General features: G+C 44.1%; 1 protein-coding gene across 1 annotated transcript; it reads left to right on the top strand.

Annotated features, from left to right (window-relative positions):
- BRD7 (bromodomain containing 7) lies at nucleotides 1-17,289 on the top strand. The gene is made up of 17 exons (XM_020807568.3): nucleotides 1-138; nucleotides 742-950; nucleotides 1,325-1,451; nucleotides 2,496-2,553; nucleotides 5,375-5,519; nucleotides 8,288-8,398; nucleotides 9,265-9,446; nucleotides 10,125-10,248; nucleotides 10,503-10,578; nucleotides 11,421-11,528; nucleotides 12,410-12,542; nucleotides 12,854-12,965; nucleotides 14,705-14,767; nucleotides 15,701-15,815; nucleotides 15,900-16,043; nucleotides 16,533-16,676; nucleotides 17,089-17,289. Exons 1-17 carry the CDS (start codon nucleotides 90-92, stop codon nucleotides 17,151-17,153), a joined length of 1,965 nt encoding a protein of 654 aa, XP_020663227.2. The 5' UTR covers nucleotides 1-89; the 3' UTR covers nucleotides 17,154-17,289.
- The last annotated feature ends 1,075 nt before the right edge of the window (nucleotides 17,290-18,364 follow it).

Here is an 18,364-nt window from a genome sequence, read left to right as displayed (position 1 = left end):
GGGAGAGAAGGGAGGGGCGCACGCGCACGCGCACGCGCACGAGAGAGAGAGAGAGAGAGAGAGGTTTGTGAGGGGGGCTGCTCGCGGCCATGGGCAAGAAGCACAAGAAGCACAAGGGCGACAAGTACCCGTATGAAGGTGCGGCCGCCCTCCCGCTTCGCGCCGCCCGAGGCCGGCGGAGTGTGGGAGGGGTGGGTGCGTGAGAAGGGGAGGAAGGTGGGGGCGGCGGCTTTCCTTGGCCTTCCTGAGGCGACAATTGGGGAGAGGGGGGGGTTGGCGGTTTCCTCACGTGCCTCCTCTTCTGAGGGTGGGAGGAGGAAGAAAAAAGGCGGGAAGAAGCCCCTCAGAGGAAGGGCGGGTAGCTGAGCTGGGGGGGCTGAGGACGGCCTGAGGGACCCACCTTTTACGTTTCGACCCCCACCAACCCTTTACCTCCCTCCCCGGTTTTTGCGCCCGAAACAGCCCTATAGGGCGGGGCTTCAGTTCCAAACTCCCTCCCCACCCCGCCGATGCGGAAAAACGCGGATATAGCGAACACTAGCCATTTTTCCGGTGTCTGGCGCCCTCTAGTGGTCGGTTGTAGTAAATGCACCCTGGAAATGTGAGTTTCTGGAGGATTTAGGTAGGATTTTTCGGGCAGCGGTTAAGTGGATCAGCAGAAAGTGATCCTGTGGATAGGGAGGTCCTGCGGCACTTCTTAGGCCTAACCAGGTTTCGTATTCCACTTGTTCCTCTCTCCAGACTATGTTGAGAAGCCTTTAAAGCTTGTTTTGAAAGTGGGAGGGAACGAGGTCGCCGAACTTTCCACTCAGAGCGCAGTCCACGATCCGGCCCAGTACGAAGACAGAGATGAACACGAAAAGCACAAGGACAAGAAGAGGAAGAAAAGGAAAAAAGCGGAAAAGCAGGTTCCTGGAGAGGAGAAAGAGAAGAGGAAGAGGAAAGTAAAGGTGGGTTCTTGGAACCGTTTCCTCGTTCATTTGGGAAGTAGCAAACATTTGGCAGAGGAAGCTTGCACAAGTTAAAGAGGCAAATCCAGCCGTATTGAGAGGTCTCCAGATTTGCTACTCCTCAAACGGACAACGTTTTGCTAGGTGACCAAATAATATAAGTCACGCCTTTTGAAGTTCTGATGGATCTAAGCCCTTTCTGTTCTGTTGTTATTTTGAATATTGCCCTGAATTAGTGTGTCTTCCAGTACGTGGTGACAACACGTAGAAAATCATTCATAACCATTTGCATTCATCTTTAACACAGTTGCAATTAATGCATAGCCAGAACCCATGATTCATATCCCAGTATTGCTTATTGTTTGTCGTGTTAGGAAGATAAAAAGAAACGGGATCGGGACCGGGTTGAAAGTGAAGGAGAGAGAGAGCTGAAATGCCAGACTCCGCTGAGAATGGAATTGACAGTTGAAAAACCACTGAGCAGTTTGGCAAAACAGGAAGGTAACCAGCACACCATTGTTGCATTATCAGTTGTTAAATTTTCTGTTCTGCTTTGATTTTTTTTTTAATGTTAGGAAGCTTTAGCAGTCATTCTAATGTAAGTATTATACGATTCCTGAAATTATACATTTTTGAAGACTGTTCTATCTTCTTCTCTTTTTTTAGTCAAAAGGGCTGTCACACTAGCTGATAAAGTGGCATTTCAAAAACATCATGGCTGATGTCTGGTTGCCTCAGCACAGTGTGGAAGGACAATCGTATAAGCATCCCCTTTTGCCCTGGAGGTCTTCCCATCCTGTGCCAAACTTTGCAGCCAGTGCAAGAAAAGGCATGTGCCTAGGGGCCGGCCTGAAGTGGGAGGATGCTAATGGGGTGATCTTTCTACTCTGCATTTAGGCAGTAAGACACTAACCTGTATATTACATCAGTGGCCCACAAAGAAGGAGCCATAGTTATTCTTGGACTACGATCTCCCACAGGCACTAGCCGGTACAGCTTCTGGGACTTGTAGTCCATCTGGGGCCTCAAGTTTGGGAACCACTGTACTAAATTACTTTCAAAATATCTCTGGAATAATAGCTGCATTTGCCTTACTTCCTTTTTCTGCCTTCATTGAGGTGTAATTGACCAGAATTTTAGAATCCCTGCAGTTTGATTTCAGATTTGTTTTTTATAAGCACCTGGTCTGCCTCCTCTCCTCCCTCCAACTACAATTAAATCAACAGATACTCAGCCTTCCTGAGGAGTAGCTGTGGGCTTTGCTTTTGTCTGCAGGGTACTGATACTTTGATCATTGGCCAGCAGAGAACAAATTCTTCCATTGCTGGGAAAAAGTTGGTACAATTAACAGTAGACTCTTGATGAGCGTATTACCTTGCTTCTGACATTCTGCATCCGTGTTTGATATAAAGCTGTATCATGAGCATGTAAGACTTTTAAGAGTTTTTCTTGTAATGCATGTTATCGGGAGAAAGGCAGCCAAATAAGACAAATAAATAAATAAAATGTTGGTTCATTGTTCTTTCTTTCCAATGCTGGTCCTAGAAGTGGAACAGACACCTCTTCAAGAAGCTTTGAACCAGCTTGTGAGACAACTGCAGAGGTGAGTTTCTTATCAGGCTCAAAAGATTCATGACGTTGCTACTAGGAATTGCTAACCACTTAATAGTAGAATAAAATGCAGGATTATCAGCCTAGGCATGATCCCACCTCTTCAACCGACCACAGAATGTCTTGTGCTGGTATGCTAGTATAAGTAATTTTACACTCTGCAAAACTAAATACAGTGGTTCCTCGATTTACGACCATAATTTGTTCCAGAAGATGGACATAACTCCAAATGGTCGTAAGTCGAAGCACTATTTCCCATAGGAATACATGGGAACATGATTAATCCATTCCAGCAAAAAAAAAAAAATAGTATCCCCCCCCCCAAAAAAAAAATAAAATAAAACGTGCTGGGGCTGCAAAAAAACAAAACAAAACAAAAGTGAGCCCCACGCTGGGATTGCAAAAAAATAAAAATCAACCAAAAAAAACAAACAACACAGCACAGAAACATACCCCCCCAGCCCAAAACCACCCTGCAAAAACCACCCAGAAGTTTTTAAAAAGCAAAAAGCAGCAACTTACCTTACCAGGCAGCCCCTCCTTCCAGCACTTGGAGAGGGGGGCCATGGTGGAAGGGGGTGGGAGGGGCCAAGATGGCGGCATAGGCCAGGCTCAGCCTCCCCCCTCCCCCTGTCCCCGGAGGAGCCCCTCTGACCCGCGCGTCCCCTTACTCGCAAGTTGCCGGGTCGGGGCTGGCAGGTGCCCGGGGTGGGCACTTGCTTCTGAGGAAGCTTTGGAGTGGCTGACTCGTGAGTCGACCGGCACCAGGGATGGGGGGGGCGCCAGCTACCTGCACCTGGTGGCAATCCGGAACCACTCGCCTCTCCCTCCTGTGTAGCCATGCCACCTGCGCAGGTGCCTGAGCCAATGGCGTCGCCGGGAGGGGCTGGCGGCCCTCCCCCAGACTGCCCTTCCAGGTAAGCAGATCATTCCCTGGCCCGCCCTCCGGCCGGATGAGACCCCCTCAGTCGAAGCCGGGGCTAGGCCTTCGGGGAGGGGAGGGTGGCAGGAGGGGGTCTCCCCTCTTTTAGGGGAGTCTGCGGGCAAGAGGCGGGAGGGCAGACCCGAGTGCCCCCTCCCCGCATTGTGCGCAAAGGCAAAGGAGAAGAGAGAAAGGGGGACCTTAGATGGGGGAGGCTCTGTGGGAAAGGCTGGGCAGCGGCTCCCCTTCCAAAGTTCCATAGTTTTTTGGGGGGGGGTACTGTAAGAGGTACAAAAATGTTCCCTGGCCCCTTCTCTAACCGTTGGGGTGAAAGAGCTACAAAGAAGCAGTCTCTTCGCTGACCAATGGTTAGTATATTTGAATTCCCCGCCTTTCCCCCCTGCCTTTTCCTGGTTGTAACTCAAAGCTCTGTCCGCAAGTTGAAGCAAAATTATGCAGCCGGAGCCGGTCATCACCCGAAATGGTCGTAAGTAGGGACATACGTAAGTCGAGGCACCACTGTATGTATCATAGCCGCCTGGTTTAAGAGATTATTGTGGCTGTGCCTTTTGAGTGATTGTTTTGGAGATTAAAGACACCCCTCATGTGACAGAAAAAGGATCCCAAGATACCCTTGGGGACCTTCAGAGGAAGGGAATTAGAAATGTTTGATTTCCAAAAGCTGCTGCAGTTTATGACTTCATCAGCTGTGCTGGTTACACTGCTGGATTTCAGCCACTGAGTGACACAATTGGTCCATTTAGCCCGGTATTGCCAGCTCTGCAACAGTGGCTCTCCCAGGTTTTCAGAAAAGATTTTTTTAAACAATCCTACCTGGAGATTTGTGGCATTTGCTGATTGCAACTGGGTGCTTGAGTGGGCATGACCACGCTTGGCTCCTAGACTTAGACAAGATCAGATTTATATAAAGTGGAATCGTAGAGGACGATGCTGGCTGGTAGACAAGACCTGTGTTCATTTTGTCCACCCTGGCATTAGCCTTTCTTGTGAGTGCAAGGAAGATGTGCGCGTGATTCACACTGGACTGGAGGGTTCTTCCTGTACATGATAAACCCTTCCCTTCCTCAGGGGGGCACCCTAGGACTGTGCAGCTTGCCCAAGGCTACACAGGCTGGCTCTAATTGAAGGAGGCACAACGGGGAGGGGATTGAACTCCCAACCTCTTGCTCTGCAGCTAGAGACCTAAGCCACTGAGCTTTGGAGTCCTGGGTTTCAATCCCCTCTTGGCCAAGGAAACACACTGCTGAGCAGTGGTGTAACTGGTAAAACCAGTCCTTAAATATCTTACGTACCTTGAAAGTCCTATTTGGCTGCTATAAGTTGGTTCTGACTTTATGACACATAACACAGAGATCTTAATTTTAGCTTGCCCTAGGTGAGGGGCGGCTTGGACTACTGATATTTGTGGGCCTTTCATCTATATATTAATGTTCCTTCTGGTTTGGGGGAATGTTGTCTGCATCAGAAGAGTTTCCTCATTCAAAGATGAGAGAGCTATTTTGCGAGCATTCAGTGGCCTTGCACAAAAAGCTTCTGCTGCCATTGATATTTTAATGGACCTTTGAATCCCGAGAAGAGGCGGAAAAAAAAGTGATTCCTGTGGTTTGGTTTAGAACTATCAAACACACTTGAACAATAACATCTTAGCAAAAAAATGTGGCGGGAATGGGCCCAGATGCTTCTGGGCAGTTACCTCTGCAACTTTAAAGAAATGTGAGATTGGATTAGGGCAAAAACTATCTCTTGTTTCAGTTCAGCTTTCTGCTTTCTTTCAAGTTAGAGAGTCTTCTCTCCTATTTAATACTAAACTCTGTCTGTTCTTTGTTATCGAGATGAAACATAAAGGGGTCTTCTTTTCATTTCTTAACAGAAAAGATCCAAATGCTTTCTTTTCATTTCCTGTGACTGACTTTATTGCTCCCGGCTACTCCATGATCATTAAACGCCCAATGGATTTTAGTACCATGAAAGAAAAGATCAAGAACAATGGTTACCAGTCCATAGAGGAACTAAAGGTGCTTTTAATTTATATTTTAACTGCAGAGAGAGGATTAAACATTGACACTTTCTGGTACTCGCAGTTGCATTATATCTTTTATTTTTTCCCCCCAATGTTTTATTCCTTTTTTAGACTGCTCTTCCATAGTTTAAGAACGCACAGAATCAAAAACGAACACATCTGTCTTTAAGAACTTTCCTTTTCTCTCTCTTTAGAAAACAACACCTTTGTAAATGTCTTCAATAGATGCTTTTCCAGGGGGAAGGTGTTAGAAAGTGTGTGTGTGCGCACACACACACATGGGTGTCAGAAGGAAAAGGCTAAATAGCCAAAATGTATTTCAGTACTACTTGAATGTTTTAAAGCAACAAGATTATAGATTTCAGAAAAGGAGTATAGTGGATGGGAATATGACTTGGTTTCTAGCTTGTCAGGTTGATGAATCCTTCTAGTGATCATTCATTATCTCTTCATCAACATACCAGTGGGATTAAGTAGTTACTAGAAAAACTTAATGTGAGCCACAGAAGCAGGGTAGATTAAAATTGATGATTCAAAAGAAAATCAGATTTTTTAAAATTTAAATCAGAATTATTTTAATGAAATGCTTTTGGAGGAAAAATCTATCTAAAGATAGCTCTGCATTTAACTACATTATACTTCAAAGGTTATTCATTATGAGATAGAGCTTAGTTATGTATCATGAGGTGGTGTATTCATGAAATATTTACAAGTTGTCCAAGCTGAGATACCATGCACTTTTTCACAGTAAAAATGGTATAAAATAAACAAGAGTTCAGGAAAAGACCTTAACCTCATTGTTGTCCTGCAACTTGATGCACAAACAATGAACATATTACAATAGGACCACAGTATCCGCGGAGGATTGGTGCCAAGCCTCTGCGCGGATGCAGAAAAACACGGATGTAGTAAACGGTATACATTGCATGGTCTCTGAATCCCTCTAGTGGCTAGTTCTGGAATATAACTACATATTTTGGGGAAAGTATTTAGTATTTTCAGCCAGTAAAGTGAATCAGGAGATCCTGATCCTGCAGATGTGTGGGGGTAGAGTTCCTACTGCACCTTAAATGCTAGGTTTGATGACTGGAAGATAGTTTGCTTTTTAGAAAGATATTTTGTTTCACCATTTCAGTTAATAAACATTGATGTTTAAGCAAATACAAAAAAAATTCTATATAATTGTACAGTATTGGTTTAGTTAAAACAATTTAAGCAGTTCTCCAAATATGAGTGATTAACCTATTAAACTAAAACCCGTTTTGATAAAGTTACTTTACTAATTGATAGGTTATTATTCTAAATATGAAACCTTCATCTGGTTGCAAATATCAAAGTTTATGATTACCAGCCAGAATGAGTCTTTAGACTGAAAAATCATGCTTTAAATTGAGTCTTGCTGACTAGTGATTTAAATCATTATTTCCATTGACTTGATTCAAATCAAATCCACCCTGCACAGAAGCCTGCAAAGGACATTTTTCCTTATAAAAAATGTGTGGGAAAGGTCTTAGCAACTGTATGTGTCTAGTTCCTTTGTGTTTTTGTGGCACCTCTTTAACTTCTAAAATGTACTAGTCATGTTCCTGGAAGAAGTATTATGTGCGCTCGTTCTTTAAGAGTTAAGAGATTCACCCTGTCACCTTCCTGCCTTTCACCACTGCTTATTAAAATTCCAGCCTCGCCCTTATACCCTTCTGTTTGTACATTTTAAAGGGAAACAGAAGGCCCGTGTGGTGGTTCTTTTATGACTGTTTTCAGTCTGACAAAAACAGCCCTGTGATCTCCTGGGAGAACTGTCAGTGATGAGCGTTACCTTTATCTCCACGTTAATACCAAAGTGTAAAAAAGTGAGAGGCTTGTCATAAATGTCTATGGCCTCAGATCAGATCTGTCACCTCTAAAGCACATCAGCCGTTGGCCGACTGCTTTGCAAGGTAATACCAGAGGGAAAGGCACCCAGTCCCACCTCGGGGGATCGAACACCAGTGCTCTTTTAAGAGCTGAGAGAGAGCCCAGGGAGAAAGCCATGGATGCCTCTCTCCCCGTTGCTCTGGTGATCCTTTGGCCCACCTTTCTGCCTGCTGTCTGCAGTGGAAAGTGGACAGGGAGCATGTTGAGAGAGAGAGAGCCGGTTGGAATATTAGGGTAAGACAGGAAGTTTCCACTTGCTCGCCCTGTTTTCTGCCTTTGAGCTCTTTAAAAGGGCCAGAAAACCTCTCTGGGTTACAGCTTGGAAATTCTCCTTAAACAGTGGTGAAAAACATGCACCCGCTTTACGACTGATCATTCTGAAATCTCCCCTCCGTAAGTTATCGCAATCCAGTGGCACCTGAATGTTTTAGTGCTTTTTTCTTGCCAAGTCAGACAAGTGAGGTTGCCTTTTCAGATGACTAGTCACCATGTCATCTACTGGAGTAGGTGCTGTTGAGAGACCGTTCTGCTAATTCTAGGACTCTCCTAGAAGTCACACCAGCCACTCTAAAAATAAACCCAGAAGCAACCAGATGCTTATTTCAAGTTTTTTTAAATGGTTGTAGAGAAGAGAATAAGTGGGAGGGGTAATCTGTTTTAAAAGCAAGTCATGCACTTTAAAAGTGTAAGTGATTTTTTTAAGAGTTCTCCCCCCCCCCCAATTCTGGAGGCCACAGAATGGGCCTGCCATACACAATTTGTTGTTTTTTAATTAAAATGAGTTGGGAGGGGGAAGAGACTTTTGTTGCCATCTCTGCTGAAATGCTTTAATTTCTTGGTTCATAACAGGACAACTTCAAGCTGATGTGTACCAATGCCATGATCTATAACAAACCGGAGACTATTTATTACAAGGCTGCGAAAAAACTCCTGCATTCAGGAATGAAAATACTCAGCCAGGTAAATTTCAATAGATTTGCACTTTAAATAAATGGGAGATGCAGGTTAATGGTACTAACATTGAGACATACTTAATTTTCTGTATGAATAGACAAGATGTTGCCCTAGATCCCTGCTTAACCATTTAGTGAGCGTGAGAAAAATCAAATACATGTCTTCCTTTTTCCTCGTAGTAAATGTGAGCGCATTGTCCTGATCTGGGATGATCCAATAAGGTTCTGTTGTTGAAGAATAGTTATACTTAAGAATGTTTGTGCTTGAAGTATGTTTTTAGTTCCCTACATCTTGACTGCAGCTCATTTCACCTCTCGAGAATCATTAAGGCTTCAAGCCAAATCACACTTGCTAGGCTGTAGCAAGCCTGTGTTTATTTGCTTCCCATGAATCAGCCCATCAATCCGTATTTTATTAGTGCAAATTTGAATCATTACCGTAGGATCGTGGTATCCACGGGCATCCGTCCAAAGCCCCTATTCCCACAGTTGCTGAAAAACATGAAAGTATTGAACACTATATTGAAGCCCATGGTTTCTGGCTTCCTCTAGTGGCCAGTTCTGGTGAATACACCCTGAAAATATGTATTTCTTGAGGCAATGGATAAATGAATCAGCAGATACTGATCCTGTGGATTGGGGGAGTCCTATTACCTTTACTTTAAGGTAAAGGCTGTAGTCTTTGCAACTTGGCACTCGGGTTTTGATATAACCCTACTGCCTTTCCGTTTCAAAAGCCCTTCACGTGGCTTTTTGGGCTCTGTAGCCTGAAAAGAATGTACGTAATTCTCAAACATGCACTCTGCCTAGGTAGGCTTCTCAACCGGGGCAACACAGGGGAAACTCTTGAAACGAATCTGTTTGTTTCCTTAGGAAAGAATTCAGAGCTTGAAGCAAAGTATTGATTTCATGGCAGACCTTCAGAAAAGCAGGAAGCAGAAAGATAAAGCAGGTCTACAGTCCGGTGGAGAAGATGAGGATAGTCTTGGAAAAGAGGCTGATTCCATGGATGCAGACCCCAGGGCGTTTAGGAGTCCCAGCAAAGAATACAAAAAGTGATTACTCCGGAAGGGGCTGAATATTTCTTCTGCTTCTGCAGAATCCGTGGCGGGTGCGGCGAGACAGGGGCAGGCCAAGGTGGTGTTAAAAGGGGGCTTGAACAGATTCATGGGGAATTGGCGTGCCAGCGACCCTTCCTCCCAATGGCTCCATTGAGTCTTCCGTCCGGGGAGACAGCCGTGCAGGCTGGTTAGAGGAGAGCAAAAAGCAGGAGAAAGCGAACACCTTCACGTGTTATTTTAGGGTTTCTTGGAAGTACATGTAGGGGGTTGATCTTGGTTGCCAAACCGAAAACGGTGGTGACCACCTCTTTCCTCTTCTTCATGCCTAACTTAGGGAAGAGGCAGGTGGGGAGGGGAGAGTGTGTTCCATGGGCTTCCACTTCCCCACCCTGCATGGAGGGTCCAAGGCTGCCCTACGTTTTTCCTGTTGTGAGGCAAGGAATTCCAGCCACGGCACCTTAGGTGCAAGGATTACCTGGTTTGCTTTGGGCACCTTCCGTTTTGTGCTGCAGAACAACTCGTAGCCTTCCAGTCACGTCTGAGAGTTGGGGAAATTGACCAAGATTTCAAACTAATAATATTCAGCTTCCTTTAATAACACAAAGCAAAATGGTAAGGTTTATAGGGTATTTCTCACACACACACCCCTCTGTTTTGATATTTATTTTTCAGGAAGGAGAAAGAGCTACTTGAAGAAAAAATAAGGAATAGCAACCTAGAGAGGGAGCAAGAGCTGATTGAGCGTATCATTAGAGAATCTGGAGGAAAATTAACAAAACGACCTGCTAGTGGACAGGTAAGCGGGCAGGAGGAAAGGGGAGGGCCATGGTCTACCGAAAACTTTAGCTGAATTTAAACACCAGTTGAAGCCCTTTTTGATTTGACACAGTGATGCGTGGTGTCATGAAAAATCTAAATCAAGTCTCGTAATATTCATTAATGGAAGCGATGAGCAAAAGAGCCTAATCAATTATGTATGGCTCTGTGCGATGCTCGCGTTTCAGGCAGGGCACAAGGGACAGGTTTTAATGACTTGCTCTTTTATTTCAGTGTGAGTTTGAGCGAAGAAAACCTGATGGCACCACTACCCTGGGACTTCTTAACCCCGCGGAAAACAGCGCAGGGGGTAAGGCAGCAATGACCAGTTTTAACCACCTTTCCTCCTGGTGTGATGCATTATCAGTGGATTTCTACACTTAGCAGAAGCACTGGGGAATTCTCCTGGGGCTGTCCCGCTCTCCTCTTGAGCATGGCTTCCTAGGGATTCCCAGGCGTTGCATGCATGCTTCTGATCTATACTTTAGCTTAATGGGTCTCTGATTGAGCAATTAACACAGGGAAATACAGAACAGCTTCGGCTTCACAACACTGCCAGGTAGAGAAATAGTATTATGGAAGAAATCCACGTTGGCTTTCTATGAATGCCTTGCCATAGCACGGATGACTATTAGTAGAGCCCACAATGAGCATGTGACTTCGATCAGGAACACCCCAGAGTTTGCTCCTGGCAGATGTCCACCAGAAAAGAATTTCCAGTAACAGAGCTGCTGGATAGCTCAGTGTTTTAGGTCTCTGACTGCAGAGCTGGAGTTTGGGAGTTCGATTCTTCACTGGGCCTTCTTGACAAGGACTGGATTTAACAACCCACAAGGTCCCTTCCATCTCGGCAGTTGTATGATGATGATGGTGGTTAAGAAGGGTCTCCTGGTGGAGGGGGCAGGGAATGCTCCCCACTCCCTTTTGAAAGGTATCGCCATATTCTCTCTTAAGATTCAAAGAAGACTATGGTAGTTCTTAGGATTCCCCCACCCCAAATATATTCTCACAAGAGCTTTGGAAAAATCCCATTCTTAACCAAACGGGAGGTGTTTCATATATCTAAGGCACCAATTTATTCAGAATTTTTAAAAAAAAAAAACACCCTCAATTACTATATATATAACTTTTCATGTCTCTCTTGGGTGATAGAACTCATTCATGGTTCTATGAAGTTGGGTGTAACTGCTGGAAGACTTCAGTCAGGTGTAAACACGTTGCAAGGATTCAAAGAAGACAAAAGGAATAAAGTGACTCCAGGTAAGAGCCAGGACTGCTTTAAAAAAAAAAAGCACCCTAAACGGCAAAAGGAAGCTAACAGTGGGGAATAAACAAATGAAATAAACAAGTAGACATTTCCCTCTATCTCGTGATGAGCTCATGTTCGACAGGCATGCCACAGTTTTAAGTTGGAGAGCCACACATTGCCTGCTGTCTTGGAACACATCTTATTTTTCCAAAATGGTCTTCTGGGATGGTATTCAAAGGAAGAGCATATGCGGTTCGTTTCCTCATGAGGTTGCGTGGCTTGTCAAGAGAATGAGCTGTACATGGGGTTTAAGCCCTGTCAGACCATCTCTGCCTTGAAGGTGACCGACCCAAGTCTCATCCTTCGTAGGCGATGCCTGGGTAGGAAAAGTGGAAGAACAAGTCTCTGAGAAACTGCAGATTCATCCCCGTGTTCTTGGTTTAAAGGTCTGTGGAAACAGGGAAGTCCCTTGTGGGGTCAGATTCATGCCTCATGAAGAGGTGGGGGCTGGCTTAGACCCAACCCTTGCAAGGTGGCCACGAGGACCCAGGAAGTGCTGCGGAAACTCCCTGGGTCCTCAGGGCCACCTTGACGATGATAAAAACCACTTTACCTTGAGCCACCCTATGTCGCATGCCCGCAGTCCTGAATGTATACATCTCAAGTTTTTGCCACTTAAAGAAGTCTATCTTTACTGTGGCTAGAGCAACGAAAGTAGCTTTAATGTTTTCTTAGATTTAAATCAAGAGATTGTCCTTACTTCCACTGAAACTTGGGTGGTCTGTGATGACATAATCTATTATTCGAAGCTTATCTTGTCAGTATAGACCATGCAAATTAAATATTGTTAACATATTTGAGGGATTTAATTTGTGCTGTCTTTTTCCGTTAGTGATGTACTTAAACTATGGGCCCTTTAGCTCCTACGCACCAGCTTACGATTCCACATTTGCAAATATCAGCAAGGATGACTCAGATTTGATATACTCTACTTATGGGGAAGATTCTAATCAAGGGAATTTTAAGTGAGTATTTCAACCAAACAAACAGGCTTATTTGTGGTTTTATATTGATGGCCTTATTGAAGTGAAAACCTATTTTGGAAAGGGCTACATCTAAGGGATAAAGTGTATGTTTTTCCTCTTATGATTTTTTTTTGGAGAACTGTTGAATTAACCCACCAGCTGTTTGCACAGAAGGCAGTTCCTAGTTACCAGAAGCAGCCGGGTGACTTGTGAAAGGCAAGTTGGCTATAAATAATTGGTTTTCTATAGATTGCTTATTCTACATCCATTGGCATGTGATTTTTTTTGTTGCTGTTTCCCCTTTATTTTAGCATGAATGAATTTTTGGCCAAGTCTCAAGATTATCCCTATGTAATGGCTGACAGCTTGCTGGACGTCTTAACCCAAGGAGGGCACTCTCGCTCCCTGAGAGAACTAGAGCTGGTGAGACCTCTCCTTTGCTAATGTCTGTAAATCGTGAAGTAAGCCTTCAGGGCAGTAAAGAAGTAGGTAACGCAGTGAAGAAGGCTTGGGTAGCCAAATAGGCTAAGACTCCATGTGTCCAGGCTTTGATGAGTATTGCCAAACTGTTCCTAATCGCCCTGATGAGATCATTCCACAGCTGTGGAGGTCCATCCATGAAATCTTTATTTCTAGCAGCACATGTTCATACTGTACACAGCTGGTTGTGAGGCACCGTATAGGATGCGTTGTTTTTTGAATTGTTGAAGGAGTTGCGCTGTAACAACAAGATCCATCATTCCGAATGGTATGGCAACACAGAGAGAACATTCCGCAGTTAATCTACAAGAGGAGCATTAGGTTAAGCCAAAAAAGCAAAGCGTGCTGCTTACCTGCTGCCCCGCTGTGCTTAAAGCACTCTCTGGGTGGTTTACAACATTGGCCACCATCCCCAGTGAGTTGGTTACTCAATGTACCGACCTTGGAAAGATGGGAGGTTGAGTCAACCCTCGGACGAACTAGGCTTGGGAACAGTTTCTTGTCTTCCTTCGTTCCCCATATTTTGAACTGTTACAATTGAACAACAAGATATAAGGTTTTTCACATTTTAGTGATTCCGAAAAGGTGTTATGTATGCTTTATCTATGAACCATACATTCCTTTGAATTTTTTAATTGCCACAAGTAAAAAGTTCCGTGTAGTTCCATGGCTGGAAGATGCTGATCATATTATTCAAAGGCCAGAATCCTCTTGAACTAAGCGGTCTCGAGCCTGCAAGTGTAGGACGGTGACCTAAGACTTGTTAATAGTGTCTGACGTCTTGGCACCACTTTAAGGGGACTCGTGCATTCTTTCTTCCAAAGCCTTGTCAAGTGCTGGAATCATTCCTGTGCTTCTATGTAAGCCCAGTGACTGAATTATTACAGCTGTTGATGCAGTGGGTTGCACTTCTAAGCCAGAGGTATAGCTCTGCTCTCTGTTCAGGTAGCGCCAGAGTGGGTAGGGAAGAAAGAGCCCTACATCCCCGTCATTGGCCCGTCTGGATTCTCTTGGCTGTTGCCCCTAAAATCACCTTTGGGTTGAAGAGGAGGAGAGAGAGGCAGACAGTGAGTTCTGAGGGCAGGTGTTCATCCAGACCCCCAAAAATCTGCATTTTGTGGGAAAAGATTGTACAGACTGATTTTGCCTGAAGTTCTGGTGGAGTTGTCATGGCCAGATTTATTCCCTGCAGCCAGCATTCAAATTCGGGTTGCGGTCTAGTGCACAGGTTGCTTAAATTTTTCTTGACAATGGAGAGGAAAGCAAAAGCGTGGGCCGTCGCTGCCTTCATTTGTGTCAGAAGTAACGCAGTGGTGTTTCTGAAGCGGAAGGATCAGCCGACAGCATGCTATCGCAGCCTGGGGGACGCAACCCGAATGTGTTTACAGCCCTCCTCATATGCTTCAGGGAGGCTCCTTCCACATCCCCGCCCCCCCCACGCCTATTAATGTTTCTCTTAACCTTAGCAGTGTGGGGGTCACAGCAGTGTTACTTTTCCCCACATCACTGAAATAACATGCGAAGCCTGGAACTGCATAGGAGAAGCCCAGGCTGCCCTGTAAAGTTAAGATTATGGGAGCAGCTTAAGTCCATAAGAGTGGTTTTGTTGAACCAGGTAAAAGGATTCCCCCCTCCATTATTATTATTTTAATACATCATCACCTTATTTCATTCTTCTCCAGTTACAGCCGGCAGAGGAAGCTGAAAGCCTGCGTGGAAGGACTGATCGGACCAAGGATGTAGAGGTGACATTGCTGTTGAAATTTTAGACCAGGGTTGGATATGGCCATGGCTCTCCGAAGTGTTTTTAGACCACAGTGCCCATAATTCCCATGCTGCCTAGGAAGGGCACTGCAAACCACTTGCAATGATGATGTTTCACTAGAACTTCCTCTCTTTTTGTCAGAGTGCCAAATCTTATACTTAGACATTTTAAAAACAGGACCTGTTAGCTTGCTGTTGTGCAGAAGCAGAAATAAAAGCCCAGCTCCTGTATTTTAACTTTTTCTTGGTAGAACCGAAAAGAATCAAGCTGTAATGAAGCTTATGTCCAACATGAATGAGATTTTTTTTTTAGATGATGCGGATACTGCTCTTTGTGTGAATGTTACATTTGTTTACAGGGAAAAAAACTGTTTATAGTACAAGCAAGCAAGAAAACCCTTAATTTTACCAAGTTTATTTAGTGTTCTGTCCTTAGTGTAAAATCCTACAGATTTTACCTGTAACTGCCAGCATTTCCTGCTACAAACCTACCCATTTATTTTAAAAGTAACTACTAAGCGTTTGGTGCTTTGTAATAATACCTTCAGGATCATGTTGTCTTGCATGATGGTATCGTTTACCTAGTGGCAGATAGGCAGGGGTGTCTTAGGGGCATCCAAGACTCCAGTAGCAAGAGTAGAAATTCTGGAGAAGGGTTGTGAGGGTCTCCCTCTAAATGCTCTTCAATACCAGTGTGTTAAATGATGACGATGCAAGATCTACATGATAACCGACTATGTTAGGGAAATCTAAAAAAAGGACTACATAATCCAGTTTTGTGCCTTGGGCCACCTATGCCATTTTACAGATGCCTTGATCTTAAAATTTTCCAAGAACTTACTGTGTGTTTAAAATGATTTGGTGTGAGTTAGTTTTCTTGGGTTTTAAAGACGAGCCTTTCCTGCCCTCCACAGATTGTGGAAACAGAGCCAGCCAGCAGGTTTGATGGCTCTCTTAGTAAAGAGAGGCTGACAGCATTAAGAGCCGTTACCCCTTTTGGGATGCCCGTGGAAGAGTTTGACTCTGAAGGTGAGTGGAGTTCGCAGGGCGAGATCTCTTGGCACCTTCTAGCCTTGCTGGCTGCCTCCCATGACTTCATTTTTCATTTCACAGAAGCTGAAGTCTTCCAGAGGAAACTAGACGAGACCACAAAACTGCTCAAGGAGCTTCAGGATGCTCAGAATGAACGACTCAGTACAAAACCACCTCCCAACATGATTTGCCTCTTGGGCCCATCTTACAAGGAGATGCATTTGGGTAAGTGTGGTTCCTGGGGCCCAGCTTCCCAGGCAGATGAACTACCAGGAAGGGGTGTGTGCTTAGATACAGCCAGTGTGAATCATCCCCTCCTTCTTCACAAGCTTTTTGGACTAGACAGCATGACTCAAAAGGAGAGGGGGAGAAGGGTGTAGTCATTCAGTAGGACTGTGGTGCGGCCGTGGCCATCCCATCCACTCTGTCTCTTGCAAGCAGCTTAGATGATGGAGGATCATGACAAATGAAGGAGGCACCCTCCAGCATCACTCATTACTGCTTTCACAGCTGTCTTTGTGCTTAGAGTTACTGTGGTTTTGAATACAGAGTGGTGTCTTTTCCTCTCTCGGATTAAGATGATTATTTTTTTAAAAAAGATCCTCTGAAAACGATCTTGTACGAAGCCCCAGTGTTCAGGCTGTTTGAGCAACTTGCAACATTTAGCGCAGTCTCCTCAAAAGTCGTCCAATGTCCTCTTGTGCACTTTTCCAGCTGAGAGAGTGACCAGCAATCTAAAAGAGCTCGCCCAACAAGTGGCTCCTGGGGACATTGTCAGCACGTACGGACTCCGTAAAGCCCTGGGGATTTCTGTCCCTTTACTGGACAAGCTGGACAGCGTTGTTGACTTAACGGAGGGTAAGTAGCCGGAGTGGGTTTTAACAGGCCCCGTTGGAGGGATGACCCTTTCTATGAAGTACTTTGCTAGGGCGGTAGGACCCCCTGATGCAATTTCTCTGTTACGATGATTACAATCCCACCTCTGTCCCAACACAGGGACCAAGTGCGGCTTACAAAGTGATTCAACTAACCAATACAAGTGAAAACCTTCTAGCTTGCTTTTGAATAGATATATTGATTCAGGACAAGACTTTGAATTGATGGGCACACACGTGAATTAGACCAGCTCATTTAACATAGGAGATGAATTGTGAATGGATGGATTAACATCATTAGCTTCTTGCTGGTTGGGTAGTTATTGTACATTGACTTGCTCTTCTCAGCCCAAACAAGTGAGCAAATAGTTTTTAATCCTTCTTTTTTTTTCCAGATCTGACGGAAACGCCAAAAGCTACCGTTCTTATCGGAAATGAATGTGAACCGGTTGGTACATAATGTTTCCCATAAGTCTTAAGGTTTTTTCTCCTCTCCCTTTTAGGGTCACCTCCATGCATGCCTGGGCTCTTTGTATATTTTATTAGGAATGTCTTACGGGATTTTCAAATTCTTAATAAAAGGCTTAAAAGTCAAACTGGTGCTGTTCTAATGGCAGTGCTAGGATATCCTCTTTCAAGGCACTATTTGGGCAGTTAGCTGCTTGTAGGGAGGACGGCTGATCTTATCCTCCTAGGAAGATCTGAAGTGAGGTGATTACAGATCCAAATTGAGCAGCGAAGTCTACATTTGTTTAGTGCAATTTTTCCCTCTTACATCACAGCCAGTGACCGCAACCTCCGTCTACCCTATGATGACTTTGAATGATTTGTGTTCCCATGTCTTATGTTCACCTAAGTCTTGTACATGCCATGTCTTGTTACATTAAGTCAAAAAAGGCTGCAAAGTAGGGACCTACAGAATTTAGAGTAAAACTGCCAAGAGAACAGCACTATTGATATTAGCAGTTGTGTGCTGCTTACTAACACAGGGTGCCTATGAGTAGTCACAAAGATCTTGTATGAATGTATCTCAATTTGAAAAGTGAATACTGGACTTACATCAGGATGGTCATGTAACAAGCCTTGGTGTGCATACATACATCAGTCAAAAGAGGGAAAGGTTTCAAGTGTAGCACTTCATCAACAGGATCGGTGCACGCATTTTCACTGCAAAAAACACACACCCCTATTTGGCAATCAACAAAACGTCTCAGACCCATGACTGGCCTTCTTTCTATCAGTTGTCACTTTGTTAATAACAGTTAATATATTTGGCTAGTTTTCACAATAGCCTCAAGGGAAGTGATTGTGTAAATTAAATATAAAACTTATATATTTTTTCTTAAAAATTTCAAAATTATATTTTAAAGACAATAATCAGGCATTAGAACATTCTAACATTTTAATCCAGAATACTCAGAGGAAATAGGGGAAACATAAACTGGTGTACTTCAGCATAACAGGAATATTAGAAACTTTTAAAAAAATCACACTTTAATTTTCTACCTTTAAGTTTATCATAGTTATAGACATTTTGATCATTGCCACTGAATATAACAAATAGCTCCATGTGAGACAATACGAACCATTCAGATTAAAGCATTCTAAGATTTTATTTTAAAAAAAACAACTGTTTTACAAATACACAATAAAATAAGAGCTGAAAGCAAT

The sequence above is a fragment of the Pogona vitticeps genome, chromosome 10, assembly GCF_051106095.1.
Source record: "Pogona vitticeps strain Pit_001003342236 chromosome 10, PviZW2.1, whole genome shotgun sequence".
Taxonomy (NCBI): domain Eukaryota; kingdom Metazoa; phylum Chordata; class Lepidosauria; order Squamata; family Agamidae; genus Pogona; species Pogona vitticeps.
Note: the sequence above shows the minus strand (reverse complement) of the source record. Positions and strands in the feature narration are given on the sequence as shown.